At 35.0% G+C, this 24,121-nt stretch overlaps 7 protein-coding genes across 10 annotated transcripts; 6 read left to right on the top strand and 1 right to left on the bottom strand.

The window, feature by feature from the left end:
- Window positions 1–1,133: 1,133 nt before the first annotated feature.
- On the top strand, window positions 1,134–2,729 carry LOC17893852 (fasciclin-like arabinogalactan protein 7). The gene is made up of 2 exons (XM_023785805.1): window positions 1,134–1,324; window positions 1,759–2,729. The coding sequence occupies exon 2, from the start codon at window positions 1,777–1,779 to the stop codon at window positions 2,545–2,547; it is 771 nt and encodes a 256-aa protein (XP_023641573.1). The 5' UTR covers window positions 1,134–1,324; window positions 1,759–1,776; the 3' UTR covers window positions 2,548–2,729.
- A 2,093-nt stretch (window positions 2,730–4,822) lies between these two features.
- Window positions 4,823–7,835, top strand: LOC17893707 (putative E3 ubiquitin-protein ligase XBAT35). 2 transcript variants are annotated; one of them, XM_006299493.2, is made up of 10 exons: window positions 4,823–5,132; window positions 5,240–5,354; window positions 5,642–5,722; window positions 5,822–5,910; window positions 6,010–6,101; window positions 6,239–6,320; window positions 6,415–6,517; window positions 6,602–6,673; window positions 6,855–6,940; window positions 7,045–7,835. In XM_006299493.2, exons 1-10 carry the CDS (start codon window positions 5,031–5,033, stop codon window positions 7,615–7,617), a joined length of 1,395 nt encoding a protein of 464 aa, XP_006299555.1. In that variant the 5' UTR covers window positions 4,823–5,030; the 3' UTR covers window positions 7,618–7,835. The 2 variants fall into 2 exon arrangements, with proteins under 2 accessions (XP_006299555.1, XP_023641749.1); XM_023785981.1 differs by lacking the exon at window positions 6,602–6,673 and having other exon boundaries at window positions 4,824–5,132.
- Window positions 7,836–7,933: 98 nt separating this feature from the next.
- Window positions 7,934–9,034, top strand: LOC111831490. 2 transcript variants are annotated; one of them, XM_023785983.1, is made up of 4 exons: window positions 7,934–8,223; window positions 8,309–8,390; window positions 8,571–8,732; window positions 8,829–9,034. In XM_023785983.1, the coding sequence occupies exons 1-4, from the start codon at window positions 8,029–8,031 to the stop codon at window positions 8,885–8,887; spliced, it is 498 nt and encodes a 165-aa protein (XP_023641751.1). In that variant the 5' UTR covers window positions 7,934–8,028; the 3' UTR covers window positions 8,888–9,034. The 2 variants fall into 2 exon arrangements, with proteins under 2 accessions (XP_023641751.1, XP_023641750.1); XM_023785982.1 differs by having other exon boundaries at window positions 8,571–9,034.
- A 3,144-nt stretch (window positions 9,035–12,178) lies between these two features.
- Window positions 12,179–12,835, top strand: LOC17890875. Its single transcript, XM_006298825.2, has one exon. It carries the CDS (start codon window positions 12,283–12,285, stop codon window positions 12,547–12,549), a length of 267 nt encoding a protein of 88 aa, XP_006298887.1. The 5' UTR covers window positions 12,179–12,282; the 3' UTR covers window positions 12,550–12,835.
- Window positions 12,836–15,247: 2,412 nt separating this feature from the next.
- Window positions 15,248–16,521, top strand: LOC17893174 (F-box/kelch-repeat protein At3g08810). 2 transcript variants are annotated; one of them, XM_023786847.1, is made up of 2 exons: window positions 15,248–15,923; window positions 16,044–16,521. In XM_023786847.1, the coding sequence occupies exons 1-2, from the start codon at window positions 15,321–15,323 to the stop codon at window positions 16,464–16,466; spliced, it is 1,026 nt and encodes a 341-aa protein (XP_023642615.1). In that variant the 5' UTR covers window positions 15,248–15,320; the 3' UTR covers window positions 16,467–16,521. The 2 variants fall into 2 exon arrangements, with proteins under 2 accessions (XP_023642615.1, XP_006297907.1); XM_006297845.2 differs by having other exon boundaries at window positions 15,248–16,521.
- Window positions 16,522–17,929: 1,408 nt separating this feature from the next.
- LOC17890747 (putative F-box protein At2g04810) lies at window positions 17,930–19,273 on the top strand. The gene has a single exon (XM_006299603.2). The coding sequence runs from the start codon at window positions 17,985–17,987 to the stop codon at window positions 19,212–19,214; it is 1,230 nt and encodes a 409-aa protein (XP_006299665.1). The 5' UTR covers window positions 17,930–17,984; the 3' UTR covers window positions 19,215–19,273.
- A 106-nt stretch (window positions 19,274–19,379) lies between these two features.
- Window positions 19,380–22,544, bottom strand: LOC17893317 (threonine--tRNA ligase, chloroplastic/mitochondrial 2). The gene is made up of 8 exons (XM_006297031.2): window positions 22,215–22,544; window positions 21,585–21,731; window positions 21,336–21,483; window positions 20,980–21,233; window positions 20,521–20,898; window positions 20,128–20,436; window positions 19,856–20,056; window positions 19,380–19,781 (listed from the first exon to the last, which is right to left on the bottom strand). The coding sequence occupies exons 1-8, from the start codon at window positions 22,470–22,472 to the stop codon at window positions 19,521–19,523; spliced, it is 1,956 nt and encodes a 651-aa protein (XP_006297093.2). The 5' UTR covers window positions 22,473–22,544; the 3' UTR covers window positions 19,380–19,520.
- Between the last annotated feature and the right edge of the window lie 1,577 nt (window positions 22,545–24,121).

Raw genomic sequence — 24,121 nt, forward strand, 5'->3', positions numbered from 1 at the left:
TTATTATTATTATTATTATTATTATTATTATTATTATTATTATTATTATTATTATTATAAGAAAAAAAAGAAGTACAAAATATTGAGAGATATGAACCCAGTTATGAATAAAGCTTGCAAAATTAAACACGTTATATAATTTGTATGAAATAAAGCTTGTACCATAAGGTTGGTGATGAGTCAAAATTTAGAGAAGAAGACAAATTAAATATATATGTGCAAAAGCCAATGGGGTGATTAGGAAATCTCACCATACATATACTCCAATTTGCTTTCTAAGTTTCTTCCACATCTCTGTTTTACTTTTACTTACAATTCACGAATTATAAGAAATTATTTGCAATTCAGAATTGAAAAAAAAGTGTTCAGATCAAAGAGTTCTACTTAATTTTATTTATACAAATTTTCAACTAAACGTAACAATTCCTTAAAAGTATCTCCAAGTAATTGTTTATATTACAATACAAGTTAATTAATAGGGATGTTCACGCGCACCTTGTGAAAAATATTAATATAGTACTACACTATTACATTTCTATATAATATATGCAAAATAAAATATAACCACATTTATTAAATGAACATATAGTAAATAAAAACAAATCCAAAATTTTGGAATTACATTAATTAATTGTAAACTACAATCTTGTAATTTAGTAAATATGTGCTATTATTAGTTGATATGTCACTACCCAAACTTAAATTACGTTTAACCATTACAAAAAATCCGCGGTTAACTACTCGAAAACGTTTAGTAAAAAAATAATTATTTTTAACCGATATATTAATCGCAAAAAACATTTATAATTTCATAAATTGAGTTTACACCAACCAAAAATTTTATGTGGAAGGAAAACACCAAAATGAATAATACAACCATTAGGCTATAAATCATGTCAAGAAAAAAGAAAACAATTTATTATAAATTGTTGAAAAAATGTATTTATATATTAAACAAGTAATAAAACAACAATAAATGATAAACATAGAAAAAAAACACAACACTTATGATTGAGAGAGACACTAAAATCATATAAGGTAAAAAGATTATGAATAAAAACAAGATTTATGATATGTTTTTGTGTAAAGAGCAAAAACCACACGACACAATACAACCCCGAGCCAGAACGGTGCTGCAACAACACCGCATAGTTTTTACACAGCCTGTCTTTAAAAAACCTTCCTCTTTAATATTTATATACTCTCTTCTTCCTTTCTTTAAATACCCTTCTTCTCTTCTTCTTCTTCTTCTGCGAGCTCTCTCTTCTTAAAGAAACACAAAGACTTTCACATTCTTACACCATTATTTGCTCTCTCTGCTCAGGTCAGCTTTTTCTCCCTCTCTCTCTTCTACTTTCTTGGTACTTACAACAATGTCATTGAACTACTACTATGTACACTTGTTGTCTTAAGTTTTATGTTCTTGTCTGATCCAATCCAGATCTAGTTTGTGTCTTGGGTCTTGTGAACTCTTAGCTTCTTTATTGTCTTTATGTCATTGTGTCGGTTTGTTATTCTTATTTTCTAGTTTAAGCCTCAGTTTGTTAGTAATGTTGAAGAAACAGTTTCAAGATCTGAATTGACTAACACTTAAAGAACTCAATTCGATTTAGTATGATCAAGCAGATCCGGATCTGAGACTTTGTTCATTCATTTGCTGTGTTTTCATGAGTTCTTGATAAAGATTCGATCTTTTGTTCCTTCACTTGCTTTGTATTCATGGGTTCTTGATAAAGATTTGCTTTCTTGAAAATGCAGTGGGAGAGTCAAGAAACAATGGCAAAGATGCAATTCTCAATCTTTATAGCTGTCTTTGCGGTTATTGTGTGCTCTGCATCTGCTAAAACTGCAAGCCCTCCAGCTCCAATGCTACCACCGACACCAGCTCCAGCACCAGCTCCAGAGAATGTGAATCTCACAGAGCTTTTAAGTGTAGCTGGACCGTTCCACACATTCCTTGACTACCTTCTCTCAACTGGAGTCATTGAGACTTTCCAAAACCAAGCTAACAACACCGAGGAAGGTGTTACAATCTTTGTCCCAAAAGATGATGCTTTCAAGGCTCAGAAGAATCCTCCTTTGTCCAATCTCACAAAGGATCAACTCAAGCAGCTTCTTCTCTTCCACGCTTTGCCTCATTACTACTCGCTTTCCGAATTCAAGAACTTGAGCCAGTCTGGTCCAGTGAGTACTTTTGCTGGTGGCCAATACTCCTTGAAGTTCACAGATGTTTCTGGCACGGTTCGAATCGATTCTTTATGGACCAGGACTAAAGTTAGCAGCAGTGTTTTCTCAACAGACCCTGTTGCTGTTTACCAAGTGAACCGTGTGCTTCTACCAGAAGCAATCTTTGGTACTGATGTCCCTCCAATGCCAGCTCCAGCTCCTGCTCCTATCGTCAGTGCTCCTTCTGATTCGCCTTCGGCTGCTGATTCTGATGAAGCCAATGCTAAATCACCAAAGTCCGCGAAAAAGAACTCTGGACAAAAGCTGGCTCTTGCTCCAGTCGCTATGGTTGTTTCAGGTTTGGTGGCAATGTTCTTGTGATCAAATATGGTTTTTGCAGATTGAGTATGTTTTAAGTTACAGTGTCAAAGATTTGTATTACATCATTCCAATTGTCTTTTGATTCTTGAAACCCATTTTTTATTATACATTTTTAAAAATCATTATTATTGTCGTCATTACCATTGTTGTGAATTGAAATTGTTCCTACATTTTTACTTTTCTTTAGTTGGTTTTGCTTCATTTGCAAGTTAAGATGATACAAAGGGAGTTAAAGTTCATTCTCTTTGATATAAGTTCAAGATAAGTCACAAAAGCTATATACTTTTTTTTGTAATCCCTTTAGTTACAATGGGATGCTTTTGTTGGAATCATTTACATATGTGTTCCCTTTAAACCGAGAAAAACCGATTCGATAGTCGTTAATGTATGCTGAACCGAACCAAACCGTTACCAAAATCTTAAATTAATTTTGTCAAACGGTTTGCTAAACTCTTAAATATCGGTATCGAGAACCAAATTTTTTGGTTGATCGGTTCGGTTTGGTCGATTTGACCGTATGCCAAAGATTAGGTTTATGAGATAAAATTAATACTCTTTCCGTTTTTATTACTTGTCGTTCTAGTTTAATTCACACATATTAAGAAAACGATTAAAACTACGAGTAAATACAAAACAACAATTAATATGAAACAAAATTTTAACTCTAAAACGACAAAATTAAAAAAATGGAAGGAGTAGTGATTCTTTACTCTGGTAAGTAAAATTTTCTTAATTTGGTTATATACCTAACACCAACTCTAGTAAAGTATACTCAAATCATTTTCTTAACTTTGGTTGCAATACCTAACTAACTCTTGTATGTTAAAATCAGGACAGGTCAACCATTAGATCGAGTCATTTGTCAGAAAATGAAACAAAAAACGTAGATCAGATCCCCAGAGACAAAACACAAAAAGTCATCTGAGTATGATGAATTAAATAAATAAAACTTTGTACCATTTTGTTTTAACTATTTATTAGTTTATTACTATCACGAACGCATATGTATATACGATTCTTTTTTCAGCCACATGCAAATTTAGTAATTTACTATATATGTTATCTATAATATTTACTATGTTAATATGATATTTATATTTTAGACTATACAATAATTTTTAATCATAGATAATTATTTTATTTTCACGAAGTTATCATATAACTAACGTTTTTAAAGAATTTTTATCATAATTTTTTTTTAAAAATAATTAGAAAATGATATTATCAAAAAATAATATTTTCCACAATGTAAATGATATAGACAAAAACAATTTATTATGATTGAGTTACATACATATATAAAAAGGGGAATTTACATTTCATAGACTCAGTTGACCGATTAATTAAGAATCTAACAACTAAATTCAATATTTACCTCTCTCTTTTTCCATACGTTTCTACCCCTATCTCTCACTCTAAAAGCCTAAGTTTATTGCTTTGGCAAAAGAATATTAAAGAGTCTTTATTTTGATTTTTTTAGAAACTAAAAAAACAATATACGATGATACAAAGCATACGACATTTTTTTGGCTATGGTCAAGAGTCCCAATGGATTTTTTGAGTAGCAAGATGATATTTACAAACAACGGAGTTAAAATTTGTTTTGATTTACTTGTTTATGATTGTGTGTGTTGTGTTGGTGTGAAATTGATCCATGGATAGAATGGAAAAGCGGTGAGTTCTCAATTTTATTGTACAGAGCAAGGTTGTTTTGGTTTTGACGAAGACAAAATAAGCCAAAGAGTGAATTTAGTTAACATGTATCAACATAATTATCCATATTTATAATTATCTATCTATTATAAGTTATTTGATAAAGTTATAGTTATTTTTGTTAATCATATATTACCGGTATAAACTATAAGTTACTTGATAAACACATAATAATGTAGTTAAATTATTTATTATATATTCACATGCATCCCTAAAAGAAATAAAATTATTTACAAATCAGGATAAAATTATCATTTTATATATATAAAAGGAATAAAATTATGTAGTTTTTCTCTTTATTTTAAATAGAGAAAGGTGCTTTTCAAAATTCAAACTAATAAAACTTAAAATAGGGTAGTTTTCAAAAAAATTGATTTGAGATGCTAAATCAATTTTGCTTCTGATGTGTTTTACAAACAAATATTTATTAGGAGAATCAAATATGAAAGTTCCTAAAATATAGGGTCTCATTTTGTAAAATCCACCCAACTCTATAGAAACGTCAAACGTGAATTACAAAGTGTTTTCCTCTGTTTTATTATTTCTCTCAAACTCTTCTCTGCTAAGGAACAATAAATATAATATCTAAATGTGTTGAATAGATCATTTCTCTTATAACTTCTCGTCGTTTTCATAAAACTCTCAAATTTTCCCGAGATTTTTTTCCTTTCTCGATCGATTCAACTCCTAAAGGTTGAACCTTTTTCTTGTGGGTTGTGTAAAGTTTCCACCTTTCGTCTTCCTCAATCGTTTCTCTCTGATCTGTGAGAATGGGGCAACAGCAATCAAAAGGGGAATTGCTGTATCAGCAAGTGAGCTATGGTAACGCTGAAGGGATTCGAACTCTTCGTCGAGATGGTGCAGACCTTGAGGTTTCAATTTGGTTTTTCTTAATCGAAAAATTAGGGCTTTTGCAGGGATACAATCGTGTGTTCTGGTGATTTTGATTTTGAGATTGTGTGTGTTTTGGGGATTGCAGTGGATGGATAGAGAAGGGAAGACTCCATTGATTCTGGCTTGTATGAACTCGGAGCTTTTTGATGTTGCTAAAACTTTGATCGAGTTGGGTTCTAATGTTAATGCTTATCGCCCTGGTATGTTAAAAATCTTAGCTTTTTGATTGAACTTGTTGGTTTGTAGTTGTATATGTAATAGTGGAGCTTGAGTAGCTGAGTCAAACCTAAGTTAGGATGTCGGTGGCATTGTGATAGTCATTGAGATGTAGCTTTGTCTAGTTGCAGCTAGTGAATGCATTTGGAGTTTGAGACCTTGCTAGAGATTGTGGTTTGTTCGAAACGATGCTGGATCGTAGATGCTTACAGTTAGAAAGAAGGTTTTAGTTTTAAAGTGTGTTTGAGCTAATGTGCTCATTTTGCTTTAGGTCGCCATGCCGGGACTCCTCTGCACCATGCTGCAAAAAGAGGTCTAGAGACCACTGTTAAGCTACTCCTTTCGCACGGTGGTAAGTGTTTATCCTTCCTCTCCTGGAATTTGATTGATGTGAGTTATATATTAAGTTATGGTGTCTTTATCTCATATGGTGTATCCCATTTTCTTGCAGCAAATCCGCTTGTTCTCAATGATGATTGTCAGACACCACTTGAGGTTGCTAGAGTTAAAGGGTTCAGCAATGTCGTACGTGCAATTGAGGTATGCTTGAAACCTGTTTGATTATTCTTTGGTGGCTGACATTTGAAATATACGATTACCTTTGTGGATTAATAGTCTTTTAAATTTTGGATTCTGTAGAGTCACATCTGCTTGTTCTCTGGCTGGATGCGTGAATTTTACGGCCCTACCTTTCTTGACTTATTTGCTCCGCAGCTTCTTTCAAGAAGAGTGTGAGCATCCATCCATTGAACTTCACCTTTATCTTTCTTTCCTTTTTGTCATGGAAAACTCGTTTCTTATCACTGAATTATGAGGAAATTTCTCTTGTGCACATGGATATGAATCTTCTTTAAACCTTGATTTGCAGATGGGTAGTCATCGTACCTACTGGTTCAAGAAACCCTGGAAAACCTTTCAAGTTGGAGCTGGTTGTATATGCTAGTCTGCAGGTATAATCATCATTACATAATGACGTGTTACTTTCAATGTTTTCAAGTTGCATATTTGGCTAATCTGTCTATAAAACTGGTCTGACGTAATCAGGATGCACAGCCACGCACAGTGATGCCTTTGTGGAAAGCAAACTTGGAAGAACCAAAGACAAAGCATTCCGATACTTCAGTGATGATTGTTGACAACTCTTCAAGTAATTTTCCAGGAACTTTTATATGCTGTTGACATGCAACCTCTAGTTTTGTGGATGTTGATTGAATTTTATTCTGGTGGATAGTCCCAAGCCGCAGGAAGAAGAAACGAAGGGCCTGCGCCTCCCACGGGAGACGTGGGCCTCAAGTAGTTAGGCGTAAGTCTACACTGTTTGGTTGCTGAAAACTGTCCTTAGTTTGTATCAGAATATTTTGACCTCCATGTTTTGATTTGCCAAGAAAGTATCTTAATCGATGTCTGTTTTATATGTTCTTGCATTATAAATTTATTTATTCAGTGAAGCAGAAACATGTAATCTTGTCTATTTTTTCTTACAGAAACACGGCTTAAACTCGCACCTTCGACTGAAGGTGACACACAACAGCTGAAGTGGTTCTGTGATGCATGTAAAGGGATTCCACAGGTAATGTCAAATATAACATCTATTGGATATATTGAGATTTCTTGTTTCATTTCTTCTTTATTTGGTTCTACATATTGAAACTCGCTTGGAATATACATATACAGCCGATGCATCCTCCGGCCTTTCTCCAAACAGCACCATCTGCTCCACCACCACCATTAGAAGATGAACTAGCCATGGCAATGAACGCTTCACTTCATACTAGTATGAGTGACCCATCAAATCTCAGTCACCATTCCAACAGCCAAGCAAGTTCCTCATCCGGTGCAAGCTCATCAACCGCACCTCCTCCTCCCTCAGGAAAAGCAAGCGCCTTTGATCACAATACCCATGGAATTGCCATTGTCCAAGAATCTTCACCATCAGCTCCTCCATTGACAGATGATGATATATCAACTGTAGCCGAAGGTCCGATTATTTACCCATCGATCGATTCAACACCCGTCGATGTCCCATCTGCTTCTTCCCTTCCAGCTTCAACAGATGGTGGAAGGAAAGATGATGGGAGCACTGGAACTTGTGCGATATGTCTGGACGCTCCATCTGAAGCGGTTTGTGTCCCGTGTGGACATGTTGCAGGATGCATGTCTTGCTTGAATGAGATCAAATCCAAGAAATGGGGATGCCCGGTCTGTCGCGCCAAGATTGATCAGGTTATTAAGTTGTACCGTGTCTAAAATAGACAGGTACAAACTCCATGAAATCGTCTCTATCCTTCAACATCTGTGCTGTTAACGTTTTCAACCATTGAAACTATCTCTATTACACAACCAAAACCAATACCTCATTTCTCATAAACAATATGTATACATTTTGAAACCTCCAAAAACAGTCCCTATGTTCTGTATATATGGTTTTGGACGCAAGGAAGAATGTAAAGAGTGTTAATGTATCATGTTCCTATCTTGTTTTCTCAGATTTGTATCTATGAGCTCAGTAACTTCATAAAGCGATACGTGGCTCAATTGAAAAAGGTGGCTTGTACAATCTAATGTTGTATAGAAACTAATGTTAGGATAATTAAGAAAATATATGTGGTACATAAAGAAGATAACCTTTGAACCAACAAGAAACAGAGGAACACAATAATGGCCTCTCGTTTCTTCACACCTTCACCAACCACCACAAGTGGTGGTGGAGACGCCGTCTATGTAGCGGCGGTGCCACTTAAAGCGGCTCCTGGCCCGCCCCAGCTTGTTATGTCAATGGCTTACTCACTTAATCTCTGGAAGCTACAGCATTTCATGGTCCTCATCAAGCCTTCTTCTCCAATTCCTCGAGAGGTTTGTTTCTATGTAACTTTATCACTAAAAGGCTTCAATGAGTCATGTTACATGATGAACTTATCCTGTTCTCTGGAATCTTTAGGTGATTGTGTTTGATTTCCAGCCACGTAATCCAGAGAGCATAGAAGCAGCAATCTCAGTTATGTCAGGAAGTTTGATTCCAGGTTCTGATTCCCAGACAATGATATCTGTGATTCAGACAAGTTTTCTCCGGATTTCAACGAATCTTTTATGAACATGGAAGTGTTTAGTGTAGATAAAACTTTTTTTTAAAAGTGAAAAAGAGTAGGGGAATCTTGTAAATGTAGTCAAGATTCTTACCAAAACTCTTTTTGGTTTGTTAGGTGTAGTTCTTGAAAGAAGGTTGAAGAATGTTCCAAGGCAAAGATGTTGGATGGTTGGATCATCATCTAAAGGGAATGCTATGGAAATGGCTATTGAGTTTAATAGCTCATGGGAGACTGATCTTAGAGTTGGCTTTCATGACTGTCGACATTATACCAATGGTACTATGTATTATTACATAGCTCAATCTAATAAGACTTTGGTTTTTTTATTTGTTTCTAAGTCTTTGTCTTTGCTTATTTGTCTTTGGAAAACAGAACTTGTCCAACATCTTACTGGAGAGATACAAATCTTGGAGAGACTCTCAAGAAGCTAATATGTTAATAGTATAGTCTCATCAATTCCTGATGTGATAACTAGTAGTTGAAAATAAAGTTACATTTGTAGTATGTTTATTAGTGAGAAAGGATGAGTACTTTTGTATAAAATTTATTTTTTCAAGTAACTATTGAAATTTTCTTAATCCAAACTAGAAAGTAATGCAAATGAGCTCATGACTCATAACTTATGGAATTCAAAACATAGAAGTACTCATAAAAGAGGGGATTCTGGTTTCGGTTCGGTTTTGGTTTTCGGTTTACCGGTTTGATTAAAAGAACCATAATAATTGTAATTTGATTGGTTTTTGGTTTATTGGTTTCATAATAACTAAAAGTATTTATAAAGAAAACCACAAGTGATTTGGTATGATTTGGTGTCGGATTTTGTTTTTCATGATGATTTGGTATGATTTGGTGTCGGATTTTGTTTTTCATGAAGAACATTACCCTTAATGAATATCTTTTTCAATCTGCACCGACCAAGCGATTGAAATAGAGCAAATAATCAAAGACTATCTCATGTATGTTTAGCACCACACTTCACATATATAATTGAAATTTAGAACATATATACATCATTAAGGAATTGTCAAGAAATGCTAAAGAGGTATATATTGATCATCTTTATAAACAAATAAAAAACTTTTGTGATACAATACATTGTATATATTGATCAATGTTACCTAATAATAAAATTATATATATATATATATATAATGAAACCTCTACAAATTAATAACTTAAGACTATTATATTTTTATTAATATATAGAGATATAAACTTATTGATTTATAATTTGAACAAAAAACTCAATTTTAAACCAAAAAAGAATATTATTTTTGTAAATCGAGTATTAATTTATAGAGGCTATAAAATATAACCGAAAACTATATATAATAATATATAATTTAAAATTCTTTTTAACCGAAAACCGTTTCTTCTCTGAGTCAATTTCAATTGTTTCGTTATTTGTGTTTAGAGAAATTTCCTAAGATTACATCATTTTTTTAGTTTTTCTTCCAAAAATACCACAAAAATTTTATTTTTCCAAAAATACCATAAACATAAAAAGTTGATTTTTAAAGGTATAAAATTAGTTTATTTAATGTTTGAGTTGACTATTTATATTTAGGGTATAGTTTTTAGAGGTAAGCTTTAGTGTTTAGGATTTTTTCATAGCAACATAAACATTCTTCTGCTGCGACCAACACAAAGGTCATATTAGAATATTTGAACAAAATAAAGGAGTCTAGGAGATAGTCATGAGAAAGAAAGAAAAAACAATAAAGGAGATTAGTCCGATAGCTCTTCTCCAAGGCATGGAAATGCATTTTCGATGTCTTGGGACATACCAAACATCACTTTGTGAGAATCCAAAAGCTGAAGATGCAACTTTTTGTGAGCCCTTAGGTTGACTGTAACAACTAAATTATCTTCCATCTCTATCCTCACATATTCGGTAGATGCTACTACAGCCTCACACAATTGATGGAGATTGTGCACCGTTTGTCCGTTAACGCAATTTACCTCCAAATCATCCAATAAAGTATATCCCTTGTTAATACTACTTTCCAAAACCTGAGAAATCACAACTCCTCCATTGATACCTTCAGTGAAAACTAGTCCAGCTAGAATTAAGTAGCTTGGAGCAGGATAATCCGATATTGTATACCAATTATGCATTGGAACCAATTCCACATTGATGTTGTTGACTTCTCTGTTTCTCAAAAATTTGAAAGATACTTGTTCAAAGTGTTTCTTCAAAGCTATATAGCCATTCAAATGTATCCAAAATTTTTCTCAAAGAAAACTTGTCCATCATTTTGTACTACCAGCCCATCAATTTCAAGAATCACATCGTCCTCTTCCAAATATTGGAGATTTGGTGAAAGCTCATTGTTGGTGCATGGTTTAGCACCAACATCATACCGCATTTAACCGGACTGGGATTTCATAATTGAACCGGTTTAAGCTCTTACTAAATGTGGGCCTTCGGGAAATCCCACCAGGTCGCCGACGTAACTTAGGCAACAAGTTCCCAGTTTAATTAGGAAATATTAATTCCTATATTCATGGGATTAGCGTATCTTGTAATTAGTATAAATAGGGGGTTGTCCTATATTAAGAGATCTCGAAACATTAATACAAAAACCATATTCTCTAATTTCAAAACCCTAGTTCGTTCTTCAAGTTCTTCAAGCAACCTAATCTTTTTCTCCATCGAATATGTTCAAATAAACCGATCAGATCCCTTGTGCGAATTTTTGTTTCCACACTCACTAACCCATGTGACTAGAACGCCAGTCATTTTCTTTTTCATCTTAAAATAGGCCCGCCTCATGGGGTTTTCCATAGCTTGTAAAGAAATACCAAGTGAACCAAACCCTCTATCATCTCCTCTCTCTACACTAGCTAAGAAAATCTCAATTATGGGAGATGGAATTACATATCTGCAAAACATAACTTAATTAGTAAATGCATTGAAAGGAAGGAGGAAATTATTGTTTACGATTTATAAATTAGTTTTGAATGTTAAAAATTTTAGTTTTAGTTTTGTGGTATTTTTGCAAAAAAATGTATAGTTAGTAGTATTTTTGGAAAACAAAACTTGTAATGATATTTTTGGAAAATATACCTATTTTCATGGTATTTAAAAGAATTCTCCTTATTTTTAACGTTTTATCTATTATACTTGTACGATTTTTTTAGCCGTAAATTTCGATATTTTTGTTAATTTTAGCTTTTCTATATATATATCCGCAGTCCTAACTTGAAAAATAGTACAAAATACTTTACACAACCCTAAAAAATGGTCGAATTTTCGATATATCTAATTTTCGGATCAAATCAAATCTTGGATATTTGGTAGATCATTCAAACCATCACCACTCGAACATAGGACCACCGGGACGAGCACTCTTCAACTAGTCTTTTATTTCTATGTGTAAAATCACCTTTCAAAACCTAAAAAATACAATATCCCACTCAGTTTTTGTTTCTTGTACATTTCTCTTTAAGATAATACCCAAGTTTAAAATAAGACCCCATCATCTCTGTTAATCATGGGGTCACTTCCTAAAGCGAACCTCCCAAGTTTCTATCTCCCCACTATTTGCCTTTTCATTTCTTTCCTAAAACTTTTCTAGTCAAAAAAAAAAAAAAAACCCATGATAAACTTAAGCACTACGACTACTAGATAGATAACAATTAACAAATAAACAAAAAGGAATTTTTATTTTCTTCCCAATTGGCCACTTGCACTTTTTTCACCCAATATATACCTCTAAGTAACCTCTCTTCTCTTTCGTCAAAAAAACTCACTTCCCCTCCTCTCTAAACTACCAAAACCTAAAGAGAAAAAAATCAAGAAGCTATCAAGAACTTCAAAAACATGCTCAAGATGTTGTCAGTATTAAGGCGAAAAAGCCCGCGTGTCGCGGACGAAAGCGCGATGGCGCCTTCCACGGTTAACGAGGGTGATCATCAAGAGGGAAGTGTGATGATGAAGTTCCCGTTTTCTTCGATCATGTCATGTTTTGCGGTTCCACGAGTTAGCAAGACAGATGGTGTTTGGGTGTCGGGAGATTATGGTAAGGTCACGTCGGAGGTTAACCATCTCATGGTTTGTGATGGCATGAGATACGCTCTCTTGATGTAATTATTTAGTTTTATATATCTCTCAACTTAATATTAGCTACTAGTGTAATACACATTTGTTTTTGTGTTGATGGCTTTTTTGTTTTAATTAGGGTATTTAGTGAAGATTATACAAAAGTCTTTTCACTTTTTTTTTTTTCGTTTCTTTTGTGTCCATGATGAGACTTGAAGTTAGGAATATTTAACTTTTTCTTTTTTGTACACATCTGTCTTTTGATATTGCAATATGCTAGTGGTTAATTAGAAAACTACCCACATACACAACTTGGAGATTCTTGAATTTGATAATGACTGATGAGTTAATTGATTTATTATGTCCACATAGTATTATTATTAATTAGGGAATTGTCATCCACCAAATAAATGATAGTGATTAATATTGTCAAAAAAAAAAATGGAATATATAATCCATTAATCAAGAAAATACAAGTTGGGATAAGCAACTTTTACTTATGGTTGATATAACTTTACGTTAAGGTTTGGTAGTGGTGGTGAGGTTACTGGTTAGTATTAATATTACATGATTTCACAATTACGTTTTCCTAATTAGAGATTAATATAAGATATGTTATAATAAAAACTGATGTGATATGACTGACTTGGCTGACCATATATATATTATTAGTCTAGTATTTTGTTTAAACACCAAACCAATGTTGTGTCATAACCCCATATATAAATTTTAAAACGTGCAACTACAATTTTATTAGATAAATGATCTCTAATACCACATTTAACTTTTTTGTTTTCAAAAAGAACCAATCTTTCTTTTCTTTCCAAAAATACGACAGAAATTTTTTATTTTTCTAAAAATACTAAAAATATATAAAAATGAATTTTGAAGATATATATATATATATATATATATATAGATTTTAAGTTTGAGTTGACTATTTTATACTAACGATATAGACTTTTGGGGTAGAATTTAGTTTTTACGATTTTAAATTAGTTGTTAAAAATATAGTTTTAGTTTTTTGGAAAAAATCTCTATGGTATTTTTGGAATATAAAACATAATGATATTTTTGGAAAAATACATATTTAAGTGATAATTTGAAACAATTCTCCATTTTATTATAACATAAATGACACAATGTATATTAAGCTCTAGTTATGAAGTCATTCTCCATTTCGATTTATATATAATGAATTCAATAAGATATGATTAGAGAATTGGTCAAAATTTTAGTTTAGGTAACGCGTAGAGTACAATGTGGGAAAAAACTCATGTCCACGTTTAGTGCGACACAGCAAGAACCAACCCTTTTTATAATAATCATTGGCATGGCCACTGCCCAAATTTAATTTATAAAACAAAATAGCATTGTTGTGTTGTGTTATGTCGACTAATAAAATTTAGGATTAGGATGTTTTCTTAGTGCGGTTTGCTCTATGAATCATCCCATCATTGCGATTGACGTTTTGGTAAAATTTTTGTCTCTTAAAATGATTGGTGAATTTATTAGAATCTAGATTGTGCTCGAAGAAGCCCTTGGTGTCGAATTTTCTACTAATGAACCAAGACTTTTTATTTTCTTTCGTTTCATAGATAATTATTAAAGTTAAAACTACTTATATATTCGTGTAGATTATGATAAGACATGCATACCACAAATGATATAATAAGATATGTAATAACCTCATATTTCGTAGTGGCTAATGGGGAACCTAATCATGATATGTAGACAATAACAACGTTATCTTTTGTTGCTAACAAAACCAGTCCATGTTTTAAGTTGTAAACCACTTATTCTTCTAATTAGTGTATGTTCCACAAAAAATTATATAGATGATCTAGTTAATTATTTTTGAATTGGTATCCTTTAACATAAGTTGCCTAAGGAATTCAACATGACACATAAAGAAAATGGGCATTTCTTATATAACTGATGAATGTGGTCATATATATAAGTTATAATTTTTTGCTAAATCGTGGGTTGAACCGAAAGATTTGTTCCTATATGTCATGATATCTATGTTTGGGTTGACTATTTGAACTTTTGAGGTAAACGAAGTCTTCATGGTAGTCTAAATTCACTATAAAAACTTTAAATTTTAAGATGCACAGCTCATTGATCCAATAAACAAGACCTTGATTGTTTAGAGTCTTCACGAGATTGTTAGGTAAACAAAATAGTAGACTAATATAAAAATTCAACTCTCGACTATTGCCAGGTTGGTTTAGGCTTGATTTTTTTCTTTATGGATCTTTAAAAATGTGGATTAAGATCAAGTGCTAATATCTCAACTGGTAAAGATCTCTGGCAAAAGCTTAGAGGTCGTCGGTTCGAGTAGCGGTTGAGACAAGATCATATAACATGTTTTGGTTTCAGGGATGAGTGAATGTATGAATTTCGGCCCAGAAGTGGATTAAACGTTCCATTGCAAAAGACTGAAAGAGAAGTATATAATCTTAAAAATTATAACTTTTTACTTATTTTTCACAAAAGAAGTTTTGTTAATTATTTCGTAGAACTAGAACCGAAGACAAAGAGTGGTTTGATTAAGCATACGAAAAATAGTCAGTGTCAACATATATATTTCATGGGTTATAAAAAAACAAATCAATTAAACAGAACCCAGTGATAACATAAAAGTCTTGTAAGTTGGTACGTTCCATAAAGCCCAAACTATATAAAAACTATATTTTTTAACCTAATTTGCTCTCTTGTAGCATTGAGAAGAAGTAAACGAGAAAACTTGCATAAGAAGTAAAAAATCCAGAGGTTTGGTCAGCTACAGCTACGACTTCATCTCGTTAAATCAATCAATGTCGCCGCTACCGGAAATTAAGAAGAAGAAGAAGCCATCTTCGACGCCCCAATCAACCCTGAAAACAGCGTCACTACTTCCCCATGATTTGCTATTGACCATCCTCGCAAGAGTGCCAAGATTGTACTATCCGATTCTCTCACTAGTCTCCAAGAGCTTTCGATCTCTCGTGGCTTCACCGGAGCTTTACAACGTTAGGTCACTCTTAGGTCAAACTGAGAGTTGTCTTTATGTGTGCTTAAGGTTGGGTTCTTCCTTTTCCTGGTTCACCCTCTCTCGGGAACCTGATCAAACAAAGAGGATGAATTCAAGTGGCTATGTTTTGGCTAAAGTACCAATACCCTCGTGGTACGGTTCTCCTTACATAGATTTTTCGGGTCTTGTTGCGGTTGGTTCTGACATCTATAACGTTGGCGCATGGAGAGGAACCTATCTGTCACCCACCTCTAGAGTTTTGATTCTAGATTGTCGGTCTCACGAATGGCGCGAGGGTCCAAGCTTACCGATGGAGCTAGAGTTACTTTCTGCTAGCGTACTTGATAAAAAGATATATGTAGCAGGATGCTATAGAGATAAAGATTCTTGGAAAAACTCGTTCGAGGTGTTGAACACCAAAACACAGATTTGGGATCTTGATCCCATCCCTTGCAACGAATTGTATCGCCCTAGAAGCATTTGTATCGACGGGAAAATCCATGTGCTTACTTGTAGTGGTGTGAAGGTTGCTTTCAATTCCAAGGAAGGTAGATGGGACATGGTTGATGAACCAAGTATGGTGACTGGTGGTATTTGCGTTTCGTCTTCTTTCTGCGAGATAGATAACGTTTTGTACATTCTATCTCTTGACAGAATTCTCAGATGGTATGACAGCGAGAAGAGAAGATGGAGAGACTTGAAGGGTTTGGTAGGGCTACCTAGTTTGTCTTCTTGTTTTAGTGGTAGGTTGGCGGATTACGGTGGAAAGATGGCGGTTTTGTGTGCTAGGGAGATGTCCCTTTCGAAGATGACTACGATCAGTTGTGTAGTGATTGCGCTTGAAAGGCGCAAAAGTTGTGAAATTTGGGGGAAAGTTGAGTGGTTTGATAATGTGCTTTCAGTCCCTGGAGCATGTAAACTCGTTAAGGTTCTTGCTCCTACCCTTTGATGAATGCGTGTGGATCGAATCTGGGTTAGTTCCTTCCAACATTTCCCTAATTCTCCCTTACCACTGTACCACGGCCTTGCGGATCCTTGCTCCAAAATTACTTTAGTTTTTGTTTCTTTTGTTCATTTCTTTTAATTGTAGTAACCATACAACTGAAGTTGTGAACACTCTTCATAACGAGTGCATGTAATGTGTCTTCCACCTCACATGAAGAGCTTATTTAGTTTCGTAGGGTTTCTTTTAATTAGCCGTGTTGTGTTTTGGATTGAGGTTGGCCACTTGAGTACTTGACGATGTTTTGAGACCATGAAGTAAGAAATGTTTTGAGTATGTGTCTATAGATCAACAAGTGATGATATGTGTCTTGAGTATTCGAAATGAGGCCAAATTAGCCTAAGCGAAAAAAAATATAATACATGAACGTCTTAACATGCACATAAGTTCTATTTGCAAGCCCTGGACAATAATACAAGAAACACGTTAGTTAGAGTACACATGAAACATTGAAACCGAGTGATTCATCATGTTCTATTTCCAAAGATCTTTCGAGCACTGATCTTTCACATCAGCTTTGTAGACATGACGAGTAATATAAATCAAATCATAAACATGTTTGTTTGACGTGCATCCTCAGCTCTTCCACTATTCTTCAGTTATGATTTTGTTTAACCTTATTTTAAAATTTATTGAATCGGACCAAACTGAGAACCGAATGTAATTACTTCTGCCTATCAGCTCTATCTTACCAACCGAAACAAAACATAAATAACCAATGACTCGGTTCGGTTCGATAATGTGGTGAATTTTTGCTCTAGTTTGTTATCCAAATGCATCTTGTAAGCTTATGCGACAAATATCTTATTAGTTAATTCCAGTGATTATTTTAAATTCTTAAGTATTTTTCAAATTGTATAGAGAGATGTTGCCATTGGTGCTACGGTTCATGTTCATGTATCATTTGTAGGCTAGACTGTGAATGCTATACAAAAAAATACTAGTAAGGGCTTTTGTATATTTGATGTTTTTTGTTATGGCCACTATATATAGTAGAAATAAACTAATTTGAAGAAATAAATAGAAATATTTTTTAGTTAGAGAAATAAGAGGGGTGTGCACAATTGTATAATTTTGGTTTTTTTTTTTATTAACATACTTGTTATGCACTTCTCAAAAATTTTATTAACAACAAAAGGAGCAAGTGTATCACTCTTGTTATCTTCCTCACTAAATTTGGATTCGAACTCGATCCCTCGCGGAAATCAATAGAAAAAATTTCTTTGTGGACTTCGAGAGGCTCCGACGCCCTCTTTAACGAGAAGCGTATAATTTAGCTATTGGGCCGGACCAAAACGTAAAAACAGAAAACAAAAAACAAATTAACAACATAAAAAAATAAAATGAAAACCAAAAACCCTAGTGTAGCCTTGGTATATAAATTGAAAACACCCTAAAATTGCAAAAAAAAAAAAAAAAAAAAAAAAAACCTAGTGTGATCTGTAAAGTAGACTGAAGGAAGACATGGGAAGCGGCTTGATGAGAAAGAAGAAGAAGAAGAAGAAGACTAACAATAAGAAGAAGAGACCAAAGGTGTCTAGATATCCCGATTGGTCGAAGCTGTCCCCTGACGTTTTGGGCAAAATCTTCGAAACCTTAAGTAGCCCTATTGATTCACACAGAGCTAAAACTGTGTGTTCGAATTGGTACTCAGTTTGGAAAACATGCTTGCACAAGCCCTTGTATTCATTGCAGATCATACACCAAGGTGATTCTCCTACTGAAGAAGACCAAACAAGAAAAATCCTAGGGTTTACTCAAAGAAGCTATTGTATGGCTACCTTTGGAAGCTGGCTTCTTATGGTTGAACCTGGTCTCAAGTTCTGTATTTTCAACTCTTTGACGTGTGAAAAGATTGTTCTTCCATCGATGGAGTCACCAATACGTGGAGGTAAAGTAACATTCAAACATAATCATATGTATGATGATGGTTACTTCTTGAGGAATGGTTCTCGTAGGGATGAAGTTCGTTACGAATTTGATTCTGTTGAATGGAAAAACTCTGTAGCTGCTTTGTGGATTGATGAGGTTACGGGTGATTATGTTGTTGCTTGGACTTATATACAGCATTACTTGTTCTCATACAAGAAAGGAGATAGTTCTTGGTGTAACTTGAATCACAATAGGAAGAGTTTGGTTTTGTTTGATATGGCTTGTGATAAGTATAAGCTTTATCTTTACACAGCTGATCATAACATTAGGTTCTTTGACTTCTCTGGAAAGTATCCTATAGAGAAAAAATCCGAAAACCGGTATTGGAAGCATCCTTTTGATTACGTTGAGGAAGAGTGGGAATACGTTTGGAAGAGGAAGTTAGCTGTTCGTCCATCAGGTGAGGTGCTGATCATCTTGAGCCTGAAACTAGTGTTGTCTGAGGAGACACTTTTGTTTTACATCTTTGGAATGAATCTTGAGAGTTTCAAGTGGGAGAGAGTTGATTCTATTGGAGATGAGATGTTGTGTTTTGGTCATGGGGTTACTGTACCTCTTGCTTTTAAAGATTTGGGTGGTGGAACTAGGAGTGATACTATCTTTTTCGTCGACAAAGATGTTTGGCCGGATCATCCAGATCATGATCATCGTGTTTCGAATTGCGGGGTTTTCGATATTGTAACAGGGGTAGTAGAATGGCCTAAGAAATTGTACCGTTCCATGAATGGAACTCAGTGGTTTGTTTGGGGAGTTGTTTATTAGTGTGGTTATTGAATGTAAGGATTTAGTAGAACTTGTATGAAATTCAAGTTTTTATATGATTCTAGTGTTGTTCAGTTTCGGATTTCGAGTAAATGTTTTGATGGTTATGTCATTTGAAAATAATGTAATAGAATGTTGAATGAGAAATGTGAAGAACCAAAGATGTTGCTTCCAATTCTTTAAAAGGGTTTGTCATAAGAATACTTATTGACAAGTCTTACATGGTTTAAGTTACAAAAGAATACGAAGATAAACAAATAAATTCTTAACACAGATCTGTGTGGTCTTTCTACTCTTACATGAAAGCTACAGAGCAGTTCTGGTTTCAACAGCAATGTTGATTTTGTTGATGAAGTCATCAACAGGTATGGTTCCAAGCTCTCCTCCAAACCTCGATCTAACGGTAACAGTTCCAGTCTCGACTTCCTTAGGGCCAACAACCGCCATTAACGGGATCTTCTGTGTCTCTGCGTTCCTTATGAGTTTTGGCAATCTCTCCCCATGGCACAGCTCAGCCCTTACTCCACAAGCTCTCAGTTTCTTACTCACTTCCTTGCAGAACTCCAGCTGCAATGTCCTCATTAAGTCAGAACTTGGTTTTTCCAATAAAGAAATTAAGACAAGTTTTCCATCAAGTTAACCTGATTGTCTGTGACGGGTAAAACCCGGACTTGAACAGGAGAGAGCCAAAGCGGGAAGTCCCCTGCATAGTGTTCTATAAGAACCCCGAAAAATCTTTCTAATGATCCCAAGACCGCTCTGTGGATCATTATAGGACGTTTCTTGTCTGAGTTTGTGTCTACATAAGTAATGTCAAATCGCTGAGGAAGATTGAAATCAACCTGCGTGCCAACAAGAATGTGTTAATAAAAATGTACCCTGGAATTTATAAGAGTCGATGAAACTTTCTTACCTGAATAGTTGAGCACTGCCATTTTCTTCCTAATGCATCTTCAATCTTAAGGTCGATCTTTGGGCCATAAAAGGCACCACCTCCTTCATCAACCTCATAGCTCCATCCCTTATCATCTAAAGCATCCCTAAGGGCACATGTCGCCTTTTTCCATATATCATCACCTCCAACTGATTTTTCAGGTCTAGTTGATAAGTTGACCTCATACTTGTCGAACCCAAACCTAGATAATATCTCTTCTGTGAGATCTAGGACACCTCTGATCTCATCTTTGATCTGATCCTCTAAACAAAATATGTGTGCATCGTCCTGGCAAAGCAAAGGTTAGTTAAGTAAATCCTAGTACTTAATAAGATTCAGGTTAACTATTAGATTAAAGATGTTTGAAGTAACCTGCGTGAACCCTCTGACACGGAAAAGGCCATGTAAGCTACCAGACAACTCATATCTGTAAACTGTGCCAAGTTCTGCAACTCTTATGGGTAAATCTCGATATGATTGACGCTTTCTTTGGTAAAGCAAGATGTGATAAGGGCAGTTCATGGGTCTGAGTTGATAAAGCTCATCCTCAATCTCCATTTGGTCATACATATTCTCTCTGTAGAAGTCCAAGTGACCACTGATCTTCCACAGATCAGCTTTGGCGACATGAGGGGTATAGATCAAATCATAACCATGTTCGACATGCATCTTCTTCCATGATTCTTCAATAATATTTCTAACAATCGCACCTTTTGGATGCCAAAACACTAATCCTCCTCCAGCTTCATCCTGCAGTTGAAAAGCTTAAGAAACAAATTCCTAAAAGTAGAATATCATTTTGAAACTGAATTAAATTAAAGCTGGCTATACCTGGATGGAAAACAGATCGAGGTCTTGGCCAATACGTCTATGATCTCGGCGTTTAGCTTCTTCTTTAAAATGAAGATATGCTTTTAGTTGTTCTTCACTCTCCCAAGCTGTTCCGTAGATCCTCTGAAGCATTTGCCTCTTTTCATCTCCTCTCCAGTATGCACCGGCAACAGATTCTAGTTCGACAGCTTTCTTGTTTATCTTCCCTGTGGTCTCGACATGAGGACCAGCACAAAGATCCCACCATTCATTACCTAGATGGGCATTCGAACTGGCATAAGATGGAGACAAGCTATTACCAAACTAAATATGAACAAATTAGAGAATTAAAAAGCAAGCAAGAAGCTACAGCGTACCAATATGATAAACAGTAATGGGTTCTTCCTTAATACCCTCCAAAATCTCCATCTTATAAGGCTCGTTTATCGCCAAGATCCTTTTCTGCGCTTCTTCTCTAGATACTTCTTCTCTTAAAAGTGGTAAATTCCGACTAATGATACGATCCTACCAAATAATATACCAAGAAACCATGAATACTATTCTTAATCCCTCCCTCAATCATCAAACACATTAACCCCCTCAGAGACTTCAACAGAAAAACTCACCATCTCTTTCTTGATCCTCTTGAGGTCTTTATCTGTTAAAGGCTCCATATCAAAATCATAGTAGAAACCGTTATCAATCCAAGGACCTATCGTCACTTTTGCATCAGGGAAGAGTTTCTGAACTGCCATAGCCATTACATGTGCACACTGAATCCACATAAATCACTCTATTCAGCTCAACAAGTAGAAATTGCTCCCATAAGCAATAAAACCTCAACACTTATCCCAAAACACCAAACAAATCTCATGTAAATTGAATCAAAATTCAAACTTGCACAAAACCATACTTCCCTAACAACATTACAAGTCCACCTAACTCAAAATCCCAGAACAGAAACAGAGCTCTGCATAAATTTTGATTCAATCTCATAGCAAATGAAACTCACACAAGTTAAACTATTCAGCTCAACAAGTTACTATATATTTGCCATAAAGCTTCAACCTTTATCCCAGAAACCCAAACTTTTCAGACATTTCTCATGAGATTGAATCAAAAAATTCAAACTTTAACAAAACCCATCTTAGCTAAGAACATAAAGTTAACAAATTGATCAAATTTACTCATTCTCCTAAAGTCCACTTATCAAACTCCGACTCACAAAACAGAAACAGAGCCAAAAATAAGTGTACCGTGTGACGAATCTTGAGCAGCTTATCAGATGATTCATTACTAGGAAGCGGGACCTTCGCTAGCTCTGTTTTCTTAGGTCCGGTACTGGAGATAGCCGGCTCGGTGGCGACGGCGAAGACGGTGGAGAACCCATGTCGTTGCTGCTTTGGCCAGAATCGCCGAGTTGGAACGTAAACGAAACGTTTTAGAGACGAAGTGAAGGAGGAGGGTTTGGAGACGAAGGAAGAAGAGAAGAGAAGAGAATGAGAAGAGGCCATTAGTGTGAAGAGAGCCCCGCGAGAATGAGAATTCACGCAGGGAGTTTTGAGATTACGGAAGAATCTGTGGTGGAAGTTTCTCTTTATGTGTGGATTGAAGTGGAGGAGAGAAATTAAAAACACGTTTGCGTTTTGTTTACAACTGTGATAAATTGCGTTTTGTTTCTAATTATAAAGCACGTTAAAAATAAGGATTCATTACTTCATGTATTTGTAAACAAACAAACAATTAACCTATTCTAAATGGGAGAATTACTTAGATAAACCACAATTGTATGTTTATTCCCTAAACAGCCAAATTTTTTTTTTATTCCTTAGATGTTTACTGAAATGGGTGTAATTACAATAAACACCCTTATTATGTTTTCACTTAAAAATTGCCACGTCAGATTCGACATGCCACGTCACACCTGAAATTGTCACATCATTATTCTGTCTTTAATGATAAAAGAGGAAAAAACTGAAGATTTTCGTCACTATTCACAAACAAAAAAAAACTGTTTTTTTCTCCCTCGAAGCCAACGAAGAACCCAAACTCTCGCCGCTTTTCTTTCTCGTTTCTTCCGGCCGCTTATCCTATTATCAGTGTGTCTCTCTCTTTCTCGTCGTTATTATTGTCGCATTTCTTCTCAACTTGGATGTAGACTTTTCGTTTTCTGACAAAAATAACAGGGAAATACGAAACGTCGTTTACGGCTGAGTTATGATACATTACGGCTGAGTTATGACACATTGCGGCTGAGTTATGGTACATTACGGCTGAGTTATATTATGACTTATTGTAAGTTACGGCTGAGTTATGGCGAAAATATTTCTACCTCGGTGATTCCGGCGAAGAACTCTAATTCTCGCTGCTTCTCTCTCTCTCATCTCTTTTGGGCGCTTCGATTCTCAACGAGTCTCTCTCTTGTCGTCATTCCTATCGTATTTCTTCTCAAATTGCGTACATCCAACGTTCTAAGAAAAGAAAAGAGTTCTTGGTCCTCACATGTGGTTCTGTTCATGGTGAGAGTTGCTTTGAAGATGACAATAATGAAGACGAAGAGAGTGAACAGTAAACCTATGGCACTAACTCGTAATCTCATTACTGTCTTGTTATTTTGCCACTATATCGAAATCTCATATCCCATTCTCGAGTTTTGTTTCATTTGTTGCAAAAAATGTGTCTATGTCAGATCGGAATAGGCCAAGGAAAAGGCAGAAGACTAAAAGGAATAAAAAAAAAACTAGTTACTTTCTCTCTTAAAGCCGACGAAGAACCCTAACTCTCGCCGCTTATTTTTCTCGTCTCTTCTGGCCGCTTATCCTATAATCGGTGTGTCTCTCTTTCTCGTCGTCATTGCTGTCGCATTTCTTCTCAACTTGGGTGGAGATTTTTCGTTTTCCGACAAAAAAACAGGGAAATACGAAACGTCGTTTACGGTTGAGTTATGACACATTGCGGCTGAGTTATGGTACAGTACGGCTGAGTTATATTATGACTTATTGTAAGTTACGGCTGAGTTGTGATTTTTTTTTTGTAATTGTTCACGTACAGGAAAAAATATCTCTACCTCGGTGATTCCGGCGAATAACCCTAATTCTCGCTGCTTCTCTCTCTCATCTCTTTCGTCCGCTTCGACTCATACCGACGAGTCTCTCTCTCTCTC

This window comes from Capsella rubella, unplaced genomic scaffold (genome assembly GCF_000375325.1).
Source record: "Capsella rubella cultivar Monte Gargano unplaced genomic scaffold, Caprub1_0 scaffold_3, whole genome shotgun sequence".
In the NCBI taxonomy this organism is placed as follows: domain Eukaryota; kingdom Viridiplantae; phylum Streptophyta; class Magnoliopsida; order Brassicales; family Brassicaceae; genus Capsella; species Capsella rubella.